General features: G+C 45.0%; 1 protein-coding gene across 7 annotated transcripts in view; it reads right to left on the bottom strand.

The window, feature by feature from the left end:
* Window positions 1-15,816, bottom strand: part of mical2b (microtubule associated monooxygenase, calponin and LIM domain containing 2b) — a 127,497-nt gene that overhangs the window by 40,538 nt on the left and 71,143 nt on the right. For 6 of the 7 annotated variants that reach the window (XM_061772535.1, XM_061772531.1, XM_061772530.1 and 3 more), the window contains one exon: window positions 6,105-6,252. The exons of the other annotated variant lie outside the window; for it this stretch is intronic. In XM_061772535.1, coding sequence (XP_061628519.1) covers window positions 6,105-6,252 — 148 coding nt within the window. The remainder of the gene's footprint in view (window positions 1-6,104; window positions 6,253-15,816) is intronic. 7 annotated transcript variants of the gene reach the window in all.

The following is a 15,816-nucleotide window of genomic DNA, read 5'->3' as shown; positions in this document are numbered from 1 at the left end:
TGGATTGTGGCCTGTGGAATGTTAGTCCACTCCTCTTCAATGACTGTGTGAAGTTGCTGGATATGGGCAGGAACTGGAACACGCTGTCATATACGCCGATCCAGAGCATCCCAAACATGCTCAATGGGTGGCATGTCCGGGGAGTATGCTGGCCATGCAAGACCTGGGATGTTTTCAGCTTCCAGGAATTGTGTACAGATCTTTGCAACATGAAGTGATGGCCGTGGATGAATGGCACAACAATGGGCCTCGGGATCACGTCAAGGTATCGCAGTGCATTCAAAATGCCATCAATAAAATGCACCTGTGTTCGTTGCCCATAACATACACCTCCCCATACCATAACCCCACCAGCACCATGGGCCACTCGATCCACAACGTTGACATCAGCAAACGGCTCACCCACACAACGCCACACACACTGTCTGCCATCTGTCCTGAACAGTGAAAACCGGGATTCATCCGTGAAAGAACACCTCTCCAACGTGCCAGACGCCATCAAATGTGAGCATTCGCCCACTCAAGTCGGTTACATTGACGAACTGCAGTCAGGTCGAGACCCCGATGAGGACGACGAGCATGCAGATGAGCTTCCCTGAGACGGTTTCTGACAGTTAGCACAGAAATTCTTTGGTTATGTAAACCAATTGTTGCAGCAGCTGTCCGGGTGGCTGGTCTCAGACGATCTTGGAGGTGAACATACTGGATGTGGAGGTCCTGGTGTGGGTACACGTGGTCTGCGGTTGTGAGGCCGGTGGGATCCATCCATCCATTTTCTACCGCTTATCAGAGGTCGGGTCGCGGTCGCGTGTCCTGGCTTATCCCCGGGGTCTCCTCCCTGTGGGTTGTGCCTGGAACACCTCACCAGGGAGGCGTCCGGGAGGCATCCGAATCAGATGCCCCAGGCACCTCATCTGGCTCTTCTCAATGCAGAGAAGCAGCAGCTCTACTCTGAGATCCTCCCGGATGACAGAGCTTCTCACCCTTGCTCTAATGGAAGCCCGGACACCCTGCGGAAGAAACTAATTTTGGCCGCTTGTATCCGGGATCTCTTTCTTTCGGTCACAACCCACACCTCGTGACCATAGGTGAGAGTAGGAATGTAGATCGACTGGTAAATTGAGAGCTTCGCCTTTCAGCTTCGCTCATTCATTCCCACAAAGGACCGATACAAAGTGCGCATCACTGCAGACGCTGCACCGATCCGCCTGTCGAGCTCCCGTTCCATTCTTTCCTCACTTGTGAACAATACCACAAGATACTTGAACTCCTCCACTTGGGGCAGGATCTCATCCCAGACCTGGAGAGGGCACGCCACCCTTTTCCGACTGAGGACCATGGTCTCAGATTTGGAGGTGCAGATTCTCATCCCAGCCGCTTCACACTCAGCTGCGAACCGCTCCAGTGAGAGTTGGGGATCACGGCTTGATGAAGCCAACAGAACCACATCTGCAAAAAGCAGAGATGCAATACTGAGGCCACCAAACCAGACCCCCTCTATGCCTCGGCTGTGCCTAGAAATTCTGTCCATAAAAGTTATTAACAGAATTGGTGACAAAGGGCAGCCTTGGCGGAGTCCAACCCTCACAGGAAACGAGTCCGACTTACTGCCGGCAATGCGGACCAAACTCTGACACCGGTCGTACAGGGACCGAACAGCCCGTGTCAGGGGGTTTAGTACCCCATAGTCCGGAAGCACCTCCCAGGACTCCCAGAGGGACACGGTAAAACGCCTTCTCCAAGTTCACAAAACACATGTAGACTGGTTGGGCGAACTCCTATACACCCTCGAGGACCCTGCCGAGGGTGTAGAGGTGGTCCACTCTTCCACAGCCAGGACGAAAACCACACTGCTCCTCCTGGATCTGAGATTTGACTTCCCGACGGACCCTCCTCTCCAGCACCCTTTAATAGACCTTACCAGGGAGGCTGAGGAATGTGATCCCCCTGTAGTTGGAACACACCATCTGGTCCCCCTTCTTAAAAAGGGGGACCACCACCCCAGTCTGCCAATCCAGAGGCACTGTCCCTGATGTCCACACGATGTTGCAGAGGCGTGTCAACCAGGACAGCCCCACAACATCCAGAGCCTTTAGGAACTCCGGGCGAATCTCATCCACCCCCGGGGCCTTGCCACCGAGGAGCTTTTTAACCACCACGGTGACCTCAACCCCAGAGATAGGAGAGCCCGCCTCAGAGAACTCAGACTCTGCTTCCTCATAGGAAGGTGTGTCGGTGGAATTGAGGAGGTCTTCGAAGTATTCTCCCAACCGACTCACAGCGTCCCGAGTTGAAGTCAGCAGCGCCCCATCCCCACTATACACAGTGTTGATGGTGCACTGCTTCCCCCTCCTGAGATGCCGGATGGTTGACCAGAATTTCCTCGAAGCCATCCGGATGTCTTTCTCCATGGCCTCACCGAACTCCTTCCATGCCAGAGTTTTTGCAAAGCTGCATTCCGTTTGGCCAGCCGGTACCCATCAGCTGCCTCAGGAGTCCCACAGCCCAAAAAGGCCTGATAGGACTCCTTCAGCTTGACGGCATCCCTCACCATTTCTGTCCACCAACGGGTTCGGGGATTGCTGCCACGACAGGCACCGAACACCTTACGGCCACAGCTCCACTCGGCCGCCTCAGCAGTGGCGGCGCGGAACATGGGTTATGGTAGAGAAATGAACATCTCTGGTGGACATTCCTGCAGTCAGTATGCCAATTGCACGCTCCCTAGAACTTGTGACATCTGTGGCATTGTGCTGTGTGATAAAACTGCCCATTTCAGAGTGGCCTTTTATTGTGGCCAGCCTATGGCACACCTGCGCAATAATCATGCCGTCTAATCAGCATCTTGATATGCCACACCTGTGAGGTGGGATGGATAATCTTGACAAAGGAGAAATGCTCACTAACAGATTTAGACAGATTTGTGAACAATATTTGAGGGAAATGGCCATGTGTGTATGTAGAAAAAGTTTTAGATCTTGGAGTCCAGGTTACGAAAAATGGGAGGAAAAACAAAAGTGTTGATGTTAATATTTTTGGTCAGTGTATAATGTGCACCCATGACTTTCTATCCATTGATATATTTATATCAGGGCTTGAGATTGCGACGAAATTGGTCACATATGCATCTTTTTTCAGCCTGTGCGATTCAAAATTTCCTTGTCGCCCTTATAATGTTATAATGGTTGAACGTCAACTTTTTTCCACTGCAATCTCCTCCTGTACGTCCCGCGAGAGTGAGAGAGTGAGCAAGAGAGAGAGAGAGAGAGAGAGAGAGAGAGAGCGTGTCACTCCGACCCGATGCAATATGATTGGCTGTCTTCTGCAACATTATCAGAATCATCTTTATTTGCCAAGTATGTCCCAAAAAACACAAGGAATTTGTCGCCGGTGGTTGGAGCCGCTCTAGACTTGATTTCTTCTTCCAGATAAGACACATACTATTATCCACAGCATCGTAGCGTACAAGCGCCCCACATTTCCGCGCCACAAAAAAGTATTTATTGATTACTTGGGTTGTTCCCAACAGCTGGTGAAATTTTCAGGTCAATAGCACCGTTGGAAGTATATTTAGTGAGAAAAATGGTTAAATGTTAAATGCTTATTTCAACTGCCGTATCTACTCATATACCTCATTTTACTGTGAAGGAATTTTCTAACTTTTACTATACTAATGTATAGTATATACATCAAAAGATAAATAAGGAAAAAAGATCAGCAGTTTAGGTTTTATGTATTTACGTCGCTATCTGAAATACAAAATGCATTTTCCAAATTATTATTTTATTCATTGAGGCGAAAAAAATCCAAATATGTCTGGCCCTATTTGAAAAAGTACTCCCCCACACCCCCCTTGTCAATTCACGAGTTAACTGTGATGAACCACGAGCTCAGTTTCACTGCCCACACCTATGCCTAATTTATGCCAGATTTGTTAAATTAAGAAATCACTGAAATAGTACCCATCAGACAAATGGAAATAGGCTACGAATTCTCAATTAGAAAGGCTTCATGCCAAGAGCCAAAGAAATTAAAGAACAAATGAGAAACCAAGTGAATGAAAACTAGTCTGGATTTATGAATCAACTTCCAAGGCTTTGGGACTTTAGCAAACCCCAGTCAGAGCCATTATCCACATTTAGAGGAAAAACTGAACAGTGGTGAACCTTCCCGGGAGTGGTCTGCCAACCAAAATTACTTCATGAGTGCAATGATGTCTCATCCATGAGGTTACAAAAGAACCCAGATCAACATCCAAAGAACTACAGGCCTCACTTCCCTCAAGCTCAGGTTGGTGTTAATGACTCAACCATAACAAAGACACTAGCCAGAAATGGCCTCCATTGGAGAGTTCCAAGACAAAAACCACTGCTGACAACACAAAGGCTTGTTTTACATTTGCAGTCTTGATCGGCAAGATATTTGCAGAACTAGTCTGTGGACTGACAAGACAAAATTTTTGGAAGGTGTGAGATCTGTTGCCCGTTACATATGGGGGGGAATAAAACAGCATGTGAACTGCCGTTAATGGTGGTGGCAGCGTGATGTCTAGGGCTGCTTTTCACTTTCAGGACCTGGATGACTTCTGGTGATTAATGGAACAATTAATTCTGCTGTGTACTAGTAAATCCTGCAGCAAACCTACAGCCACCAGTTCTTACCCTCAAACTCAGGGGCTCTTGAGTTATGTAGCTGGTTCACTCCAAAAGCTTCATTTTGTTTTTGTAGTCAAAAGTCAAAGTCCTGAATTGAATCCAATCGAGATTCTGTGGTATGATCTTAAAAAGGCCAATCATGCTTGAAAACCCTATGAGTGGGATAATTGTTCCAAAGCGATGTGAGAGACTCATCACCAGTTTTTGCAAACACTTTACTTCAGTTATTGCTGCCATGGGTGGCAAAACCAGTTACTGGGTTCAGGAGGCAATTATTATTTTTTCCACATCAGGGAACAAATTCTGAGTACATTTGTACTGTACTTGTTGAGCCCAGAGTCTTAAAGAATGCATGCAAACTGCAAAGCAACCAAGCCGCTGAATTACACATGCCAATTAGTGTCTGGATCCATGTATCTGGTAAATACAGTATTACCAGACTCAAATGCCAATTCCATGAATGAAAAGGGCGGATCTTCACCCAGTCACGATTGGAGATACTGGTATGAAGCCAGTATTATGTAAACTTGCCAAATTGTGACAGTACGAGTCGGCAAAATTTAGAGTGGGTTGCCAGTCAATGGGCAGCTTTTATTGAGATGTGTAATTTCACAAATGATGGGTCTGTGGGCACTCCAGAGATATAACAATTTGTATACAAGCAATTAAAATTCCATACTATGTCCATTTTTAAGGATATCTGTTCCAGTACACACCTAAATATTTGGAGTTTTGTTTAAAATAATGCTATTTTCAGTACGAAAAGTTGTGTATCTGTTCTAGATGTCAATACTGGATAATAAAAACTGTTGATCTCTTGTCCTATACTGAATTTTTTTTAAAGGTCCCCGATTTTGCCAAACCAACTGTTTCTAGTACTTGGGAAGTAATATTGTCTCCCTCTAAACGTGAAATATGATTTAAAATCGTCCATGCATTCCTGAGTTCCTGACGTTTTTCTACCGAGAGGCCTGAAATCAGGTCATTCGAATTTGCCGAGCTTGTCTAACTCTCGAAGATCTCCCCCTACCTCTCCGCTCCTGAGCCAGCGCTGTCAAAATAAACACGTGCTCTCACAAGTGGGTCTTCTACATGGAGGCAACCAATCAGAGGAAAGTGGGCAGTCTTAGCCAAATATGTATAAGGCAAATACAAAACTGGGTCAAACAGAAGTAGCTGTCAGAGGGGCCTTTTCTGGACACTCCAAGGTGTTTTTTGAAATGAAATTGACAGTTTTATACTAAGTCCATGTTCCAGTCACTCTATGGAGGTCTAAGGAGCAAAAATATGGGACCATTAATATCAAAACCAAATGTCTTCAGTCCCATAAAAAAATAAATAATAATAAATAAATAAATAAAAATTGCCCTCCCTGCTCCAATATTACTGGAGGGGTGTGTAAATGTCCTGGATTATGAATCAGTGAGAATTCACTGAGTGTGTTCTCACATGAGTTCTGGCCTCTGCCGATGAATAAGGGCACAAAGTGCGAGGCCACTCCTCCAGCAAGATGTCAGGTTGGTGATGTTGACGCCTCTGTAGCCATTAGTCTGTCTCTGACACCATATCAGCAGCCGGTCGGGGCGCACTTCAGATTCTGCATGAGACGAAACATACTACACATTACTGATCATACAAAATGATGCTGTCACCTTTTTCAGGAAAATCATCACCAAAAAAACTATACTTTTCTACATCAACAGATTATGCATTCACTTGAGGCTGACCTCCCATGGGCTCACCACATGTGGGAGGGGCCATAGGGGTCGGGTGGAGTGTTAGCTGGGCGGTGGCCGAAGGCGGGGAGCTTGGCGATCCGATCCCTGGCTACAGAAACTGGCTCTAGGGACGAGGAATGTCACCTCTCTGGCAGGGATTGAGGCCGAGCTGGTGTGTGAGGTCAAGAAGTTCCGACTAGATATATTCGGGCTCGTTTCCGTTCACAGCTTGGGTTCTGATACCAGTCCTCTTGAGAGCGCTTGGACTCTCTTCCACTCTGGAGTTGCCAAGCAGGTGTGGGTATACTTATTGCCACCCGGCTCTGCGCCTGTACATTGGGGTTCACCCCAGTGGACAAGAAAGTAGCCTCCCTCCGCCTTTGTGTGTGGGGGGAAGGGTTCTGACTGTTGTTTGTGTCTATGCACGAAACAGCAGTTCAGAGTACCCACCCTTTTTAGAGTCCTTGGAGGGGGTGCTCCATCGTTCTGCTGGGGGACTTCAATGCTCAAGTGGGTAATGACAGTGAGACCTGGAAGGGCTTGATTGGGAGGAACGGCCCCCCCGATCAGAACTCGAGTGGTGTTCTGTTATTGGACTTCTGTGCTCACCACGGATTGTCCATAGCGAACACCATTTTCAAGCATAAGACTGTCCACACATGCACTTGGCAGCATGACACCCTAGGTTGCAGTTCAATGATCGACTTTGTAGTCGTGTCATCGGACTTGCGGCCAAATGTCTTGGGACACTCTGGTGAAGAGAGGGGCGGAACTGATCACCACGTGGTGGTGTGTAGGCGGCGATGGTGGGGGAAGATGCCGGTCCGACCTGGCAGACCCAAATGTATTGTGAGGGTCTGCTGGGAACGTCTGGCAGAATCCGGTCAGGAGTTTCAACTCCCGCCTCCGGCAGAACTTCCTCCACGTCTCGGGGGAGGCGGGAGACATTGAGCCTCCATTGCCGAGGCAGCCGACTGGGGCTGTGGCCGTAAGGTAGTCAGTGCCTGTTGTCGCGGCAATCCCCGAACCCGTTGGTGGACACCAGCGGTGAGGGATGCCGTCAAGCTGAAGGAGGAGTCCTATCGGGCCTTTTTGGCCTGTGGGACACCTGAGGCAGCTGATGAGTACCGGCTGGCCAAGAGAAATGCAGTTTTGGTGGTCGCTGAGGCAAAAACTCAGACATGGGATGAGTTCGGTGAGAACGATTTCCGGACGGCTTCGAGTAAATTCTGGTTCACCATCTAGCGTCTCAGGAGGGGGAAGCAGTGCACTGTATAGTGGGGATGGGGCGCTGCTGACCTCGACTTGGGATGTTGTGAGTCGGTGGGGAGAATACTTCGAAGACCTCCTCAATTCCACCGATATGCCTTCCCATAAGGAAGCAGAGTCTGGGTTCTCCAATCTCTGGGGCTGAGGTCACCGAGGTGGTTAAAAAGCTCCTTGGTGGCAGGGCCCCAGGAGTAGATGAGATTTGCCCAGAGTTCCTAACGGCTAGGGATGTTGTGGGGCTGTCCTGGTTGACACGCCTCTGAAACATCGTGTGGACATTGGGGACAGTGCCTCTGGATTGGCAGACTGGGGTGGTAGCCCCTTTTTTAAAACGGGGGACCGGAGGGTGTGCTCCAACTACAGGGGTATCACACTCCTCAGCCTCCCTGGTAAAGTCTATTCAAGGGTGCTGTAGAGGAGGGTCCGTCGGGAAGTCGAATCTGAGATTGAGGAGTAGCAGTGTGGTTTTTGTCCTGGCCGTGGAACAGTGGACCAGCTCTACACCCTCAGGGTGCATGGGAGTTCTCCCAACCAATCTACATGTCTTTTGTGGACTTGGAGAAGGCGGTCGACCGTGTCCCTCGGGCTGTCTTGCAGGGGGTGATTCTGGAGTATGGGGTGCCGAACCCCCTGATACAGGCTGTTCAGTCCCTGTACGACCAGTGTCAGAGTTTGGGCCGCATTGCAGACAGTAAGTCGGACTCGTTTCCGGTGAGGGTTGGACTCTGCCAAGGCTGCCCTTTGTCACCAATTCTGTTCATAACTTTTATGGACAGAATTTCTAGGTGCAGCTGAGGCGTAGAGGGGGTCCGGTTTGGTGGCCTCAGTATTGCATCTTTGTTTTTTGCAGATGATGTAGTTCTGTTGGCTTCATCAAGCAGTGATCTCTTACTCTCACTTGAGCGGTTCGCAGCAGAGTGTGAAGCGGCTGGAATGATCTGATACCATGGTCCTCAGTTGGAAAAGGGTGGAGTGCCCTCTCCGGGTCGGGGATGAGATCCTGCCCCGAGTGGAGTATTTCAAGTATCTTGGGGTCTTGCTCATGAGTGAGGGAAGAATGAAACGAGAGATCGATAGGCGGATCTGTCCAGCATCTGCAGTGATGCAGACTTGGTATTGGTCCATTGTGGTGAAGAAGGAGCTAAGCCGAAAGGCGAAGCTCTCTATTTACCGGTCGATCTATGGATCTATGGTCACGAGCTGTGGGTCAAGAACAAGATCCCGGATACAAGCAGCCAAAAAGAGTTTCCTCCGCAGGGTGTCTGGGCTCACCCTTAGCGATAGGGTGAGAAGCTCGGTGATCCGGGAGGGGCTCAGAGTAGAACCGCTGCTCCTCTGCATTGACAGGAGCCAGATGAGGTGGCTGGGGCATCTGGTTAGGACGTCTCCCTTGGTTAGGTGTTCCGGGCGCGTCCCACCGGGAGGAGACCACGGGGACGACCCAGGACACACTGGAGAGATGACATCTCTCAGCTGGCCTGGGAACGCCTCAGGATCCCCTCGGAAGAACTGGAGGAAGTGGCTGGGGAGCGGGAAGTCTGGGCTTCCCTGATAAAGCTACTGCCCCCGCGACCTGACCTCTGAGAAGCGGAAGATAGATAGATGGATGGATGGATGGACGGACGGATTGGGGCTGACGATTAAAATAATTGAAATCAGAGCCTAAAATGGAACTCTGAAACATACAGCATGCCAGTGCACATACCAATCTACTTCAACAATTACAGTGGCCAGCTTAGAATAGAAAATAAAACGCTGCCGGCTTCTCTGGGCCCGAGCTCATCTAAGATGGACTGATGCAAACTGGAAAAGTGTTCTGTGGTCCGACAAGTCCACATTTCAAATTGTTTTTGGAAATTGTGGATTTCGTGTCCTCTGGGCCAAAGAGGAAAAGAACCATCTGGACTGTTATGGTTAAAGTTCAAAAGCCAGCATCTGTGATGGTATGGGGCTGTGTTAGTGCCAATGGCATGGGTAACTTGCACATCTGTGAAGGCACCAATAATACTGAAAGGTACCTACAGGTTTTGGAGAAACACATGCTGCCATCCAAGCAACGTCTTTTTCATGGACGTCCCTGCTTATTTCAAAGTTGTTAAAAGAAAAGGTGATGTAACACAGTGGTAAACATGACCCTGTCCCAGCTTTTTTGAAACGTGTTGCAGCCATAAAATTCTAAGTTAATGATTATTCGCTAAAAATAAAGTTTATCAGTTTGAACATTAAATATCTTGTCTTTGTAGTGTATTCAATGAAATATAGGTTGAACATGATTTGCAAATCATTGTGTTCTGTTTTCATTTATGTTTAACACAACGTCCCAACTTCATTGGAATTGGGGTTGTAAAAGTACGTGAACATACCTCAAGCAAGCATTAAATGAATGTCCTCTCCTGTCATGAGCACCGGTGACCACCAAAACACGTTTTCCCCCATTTTGTACTCATAATACAGTTGGCGCGAGCCACTCGTCGTTGCCACGGTAACGAGTGTATCCGGTCGCATTTGCGTTGACAAGATAAAGCCCAATGATCGGAAAAACGGGATGCGGTGGTATCGGAAAACAAGATTTTATTGCAGTAGTCTGACATAGTGCAATCATGAAAGAGCAAATTTGTCTTGTAGTCTGATCTGAGCATTACGTGTTGTCTGTCTCAGACGTGTTGTCTGTCCCACACCGCCGACATGTTTTTTTATTGGCTGTCCGATATTTACAGTACTACGTCAAAAGACACGCGACAAGGCTAAAAATCAACTAGCTTTTGGATTCAAATATACTGTGCACGATGGCGACGCGGAGTAAATGTCTTTTGCGGAGCCGATCAATGACGTCATTGATCGGATCGGAGAATTATGACAAAGCCAATCAGCATTAAATGCTAATTATCGGCTGATACCGATCAGGCCGACAAAATCGGTGTAAAGTCTAATTCCGACAGGGAATATCAAATATCTAGGCATTAATATGTCAGCAAAACTTACAGAGTTAAATAATTTAAATCATGTACGTCTACTGAAAAAAACTTGTGATGATTTAAAACATTGGAGCAGCTTACCTATCTAACTTTTAGGGCGTATAGCTACAGTAAAAATTAAAATGTTACCACAAATTATTTATTTTCAATGATGCCATTCAAACACATTAAAATGGTTCCAAATGCTTGACTCTGCCATTTTAAAATGTTACTCTAAAAATGAGAACAATAGAAATAGCCCAGCTACCCTTCAGAAGGGTAAAACAGAAAGGGGACTGGACGCACCCAACTTCAAACACTATTACTTACCTAGCCAAATACAGTACCTCATTAAATGGTTACATCCAAATGTTGAACAACAATCTTGGCTGGAACTAGAACAGATAGACTGCAATAGCACCAAACTTTCAGACCTCTCATTTATCAGCAGAAGTCTCAAACGCCACAATTGTTTGAAGAATCGGTTTATTGCAGCCACTTTATCATCTTGGTGAAAAAGTCTAGAAACCAGTCAGCACCAGATCATTCCTCCCCATTTTGGCACAATCCCGATTTTGACATTAACAAAATACCCCTTTACTGCAGCACATGGGAACAAAGTGGAATTGACCACCTACATCATTTTTTTTTTTTTTTTTTTGCTGATCCGAAAAATTATCCGATTCTTGACTCAAATCCATGACACAATCCAAACCGTGAGTTTTTTGAGCCGTTGCACCCCTGGTGCTCATGGCATGGGTCACTTCCACATCTCTGAAGGCGCCATTAATACTGAGAGTTGACATACAGGTTTAGGAGCAATATACTGTATGCTGCCAGCCAAGCCACATTCTACACGTTACAACAGTGTGGATTTGTCATAAAAGAGTGTGAGTCCTAGACTGGCCTGCCAGCAGTCCAGACCTGTCTCAGTTTGAACATGTGTGGTGTATTATGAATTGCAAAATATGACAACAGAGACCCCGACTGTTGAGCAAGTTGTACATCAAGCAAGAATGGGAAATAATTCCACCTACAAAGCTTCAACAATTAGTGTCCTCAGTTAACGCTTATTGAGTGTTGTTAAAAGGAAAGATGTAAACATGCACCTGTTCCAGTTTTTTATTTTTTTATTTATTTTATTTTGTTAAATGTGTTGCATAGTTTATCAGTTTCAACATTAAATAGCTTGTCTTTGTAGTGTACTCAACTGAATACAGTTTGAAAAGGATTTGCAAATCATTGCAGAGACAGTTGGGTTGGGGAACTTTGAATGTTTCCTGGCCCGATCAGCTGTTTTTAGAGATGTCACACCACAGCTCTGATAAAAGGTGAAGTGACAGCCAAAACAGTTAGCAAAGAACTTATACTGTATTAATCGCCCAAAAAGATTTTGTCTGAACACACACACACACACACACACACACACACACACACAAAAAACAAAAAAACTAAATTTCACAGGAACCAATTTCTTGGACAGCTGCCTCTTTTTCCCCCAACATTAAGTCTTCTAAATTTACTACAGAGGAGGATTGTGTTATAGTGTTTGTCACGCTCCACACAGTATACATGTGTTATTACAGGAACCTCCAGTTAAAGAATCGTCTTTGATTGCCGTCCTTATGATACCCGTTTCTTCTCATATTTTTTTGAGAATTCTTGTCGTGTTTGACTTTCTAACCAGCATAGGATTTGACGTTCAATTCTCACAAATATGCCGCCTTGGATTTATTTATTTTTTTTAAAAAACAGTTTTTCTGACTTTTTCCTGGATCATCCGTAAAGCTTAGCAACTCCTATACGATTAGGTAATTTACTTCCTATTTTTTTCTGCAACATCAGAATTTCTGAGGTCATTTAGCTCTTCTTGGCGTTAATTCATTCATTTGTTTTGGAGTGTCTCTTTTTATGGGCAATAGTTTCTCCAACTGGCTACTCCGGTTTCCTCCCACATCCCAAAAACATGCGTGGTAGGTTGATTGAAGACTCTAAATTGCCCATAGGTGTGAATGTGAGTGTGAATGGTTGTTTGTTTATATGTGCCCTGCGATTGGCTGTCGACCAGTTTAGGGTGTACCCCACCTCTCGCCTGAAGGTAGCTGGGATAGGCTCCAGCACGGCCGCGACCCTAGTGAGGATAAGAGAAAATGGATGGATGGCTGATTAGTTGGTGAGCTTCTTTTGGCAGCTCATACTTTATCTGCATGTTTTTCTGTTCATGTAAGTTTAATATTGCTTCTGAGTTTTGTATGACTTTAATCTTATTTAATTTCTTTATTTGATCAGTTGGTATCCAATGTTCCCAGGTGGACATTCATTTTCCTATGACATCTTGGAGTGTTTTATAATTTTTTGTATTTGCTTTAACAATTTGATCACAGCCTTTTTTCTGAATTTTGATTAATTAATAGGAGACTGTCTTCACTGTAGTTGGTCCAAAAGGGAAATTGAATAATTCTTTCAGCCTCTTTGAAATTGCTCTAATTTCCTGCACGTTCAAGAGCTACAGTGCCGTGAAAAAGTATTGGCCCCCTTCTTAAATTCTTATATTTTTGCAGAGTTTCCCCCACTTTAAGATCTTCAAACCTAAATATCAGACATATATAACCCAAGTGAACTTAAAATGCGGTTTTTAAATAGAATATTTTTTTTCCTTAATAAATGAAATCACCAAGTTACCTGGCCTTGTCTGAAAAATAATTACCCCCTTGTTAAATTATGAATTAATTGTAGCTAACCACATTTTTTGGTTAATTTTCACTGAGCCTAACTACCTTCAGATCTGTTCAATCAAGAAATCACTTAAACAGAATCAGTCCCGACAAAATCAAGTTGGACAAAAGATCTAAAAACGCTGCAAAAAAATTACACAATCCAAATATATTCCAGAACGGTCGAGAAATAAACTAATAGACAATCAATCTGTAAAGAGTTACAAAAGCCATTTCTAAAGCTTTAGGATTCCAGCGAAACATAAGGAGACCCATTATCCTCACATGGAGAAAACGTGAACTTTCCCAGGAGTGGGCGGCCTACAAATATTTCCCCAAGAGAACAGCAATGACTCATCCAGGACGCCACAAAAGCAACTAAGGACAACCTCTAAAGGACTGCAGACCTACCTTGCCTCATTTAAGATTAGTGTTCATGACACAACAATAAGGAAGAGACTGGGCAAAAATGGCATCCATGGCAGAGTTCCAAGATCAAAACCACTGCTGACCAAAAAGAACAAAGGCTCATCTTACTTTTGCGTAAAAAAAAACATCTGAATGATTCCCAAGACTTGGGGAGAATATTATATGGACTGACGAGATGAAAGTTGAGCTTTTTGGAAGGTGTGTGTCTTTGTTACATCTGGTGTAAATGTAGCACAGCATTTCAGAAAAAGAACATCATACAAACAGTCAAACATGGTGGTGGTGTTATGCTCTTGGGCTGCTTTGCTCCTTCAGGACCTGGACAACGAACTGTGATAGATGAAACTATGAATTCTGCTCTTCATCAGAATGTTCAGCCATCAATTTGTGACCTTGTGTTCTGCAGCAGGATAACGATCCAAAACACACCAGTAAGTCCACTTCTAAATGGCTTAAAAATAAATAAATAAATAATGGTTTTGGAACAGCCTAGTCAAAGTCCAGACTTGAATCCGATTAAAATGCAGTGGCTAGACCTAAAAAAAAAAACATCCATGTTCAAAAACCCTTCATTTTTGCAGAGTTCAAACAATTCTGCAAGGAAGAGTGGGCCAAAATATCGTGACAGAGATGTGAATGACTCATTGCAAATTATATAAAACGCTTGATTTCAGTTGTTTCTGCTGAGGATGGCCCAACCAGTTATTAGGTTTAGGGGCCATTACCTTTTCCACACATTTAAGGCTTCTACTTTTGTCCAATGACTGCTGTGCTTTTTTAATCAACTGTCGAGTTCTGATTCCGATTTGGGCTTGCATGAACTTGAAAAGGCTTAGAAGCTTGTAGAGCAGAGGTCAGGAACCTATGGCTCGCGAGCCCTCGCTTGCAGACAAAGTTTAGCTGACAATTCTTAACACAAATAATGAATAATTAAGCTGACATTTAAAGTAAGAAATGATTTAAATCAGTGTTAAAAATAACATTCAAACATTCTAATGCATTTTAATCCGTCCACTCATTTTCTACTGCAATGCGGGCGGCTGGAGCCAATACCAGCTGTCCTTCTAGGTACAGTAGGGTCAGACTATTTTTATTTGATAATACCGTAGCCTACGCGGATCGATGTGAGATCAAGAAGTAAACTTCCCTCTTTTTAACCAAATAAGTCGTACATTTCAGCATGAATGAGTGCGAATGGTTGTTTGTTTCTGTGTCCTGCGATTGGCTGGCGACCGGTTCAACCGAAGAAAGCTGGGATAGGCTCCAGCAGCCCACGATCCTACTGAGGATACGTGGTATAGAAAATGGATGGATGTACCTGTATATAACTCCCTACCTCAAAAACTGTCTGCAGCCAGGTTGGCATTGCAAATGAGAATCAGTTCTCAATTGCCTCATCTGGTTAAAGGTTTCAAAGGTACCATAAATATTTAAAATTTAGACATAAAATAAGACATTAACTTGAAAGCTTGAAATATCATAATTTTTTAGATCCAGTAGGTGTCAGTATTGAGCAACATCAGCCTTTTGTTTAAACTACTCTGAACTAAAAATTGCGATGGAAACTCAAACCACATGGGAGACAGGTATCTTTTGCTACCAGGAACTCCTGCAGCTGTGGATCAATGGTTAAAATCTTCGCCTACCACAGTGGGGGACCTAGGTTCAAGACCCCGACTGGACCATCCGCCAACATCCCCCGGACTCACGGCTGTGGTGTCCTTGAGCAAGACACTGATACCCCGAAATGCTCACCGGGCGCTACCACTGTGCAATTTTACAAACCTCAGCTTGGTAAGTTTTCTTGAAAAGAAAATACAATTGTGGGCCGATAGACCAATCAAAAAATTAACTATCTTGGGAATTCAGTTTGGTTTGTTAGTAAAAACGAAGTAAATTTTTCACTGGGGTGTGTTCGTTATTCTGGTCGGCTTGCATTAGATTTTAGTTTTCAGTGGTCCATAGAGATTACTTCCTTTTTGTCATCACAGTGGTGCTCTATCAAGAAAGACTTAATGGGCCTACACACTCTTTTTCACCAGGTTTAAGCTTGTTTTCGTTTTTAGAATTCCAATGA

This window comes from Phyllopteryx taeniolatus, chromosome 5, assembly GCF_024500385.1.
Source record: "Phyllopteryx taeniolatus isolate TA_2022b chromosome 5, UOR_Ptae_1.2, whole genome shotgun sequence".
NCBI classification, from domain to species: Eukaryota; Metazoa; Chordata; class Actinopteri; order Syngnathiformes; family Syngnathidae; genus Phyllopteryx; species Phyllopteryx taeniolatus.
Note: the sequence above shows the minus strand (reverse complement) of the source record. Positions and strands in the feature narration are given on the sequence as shown.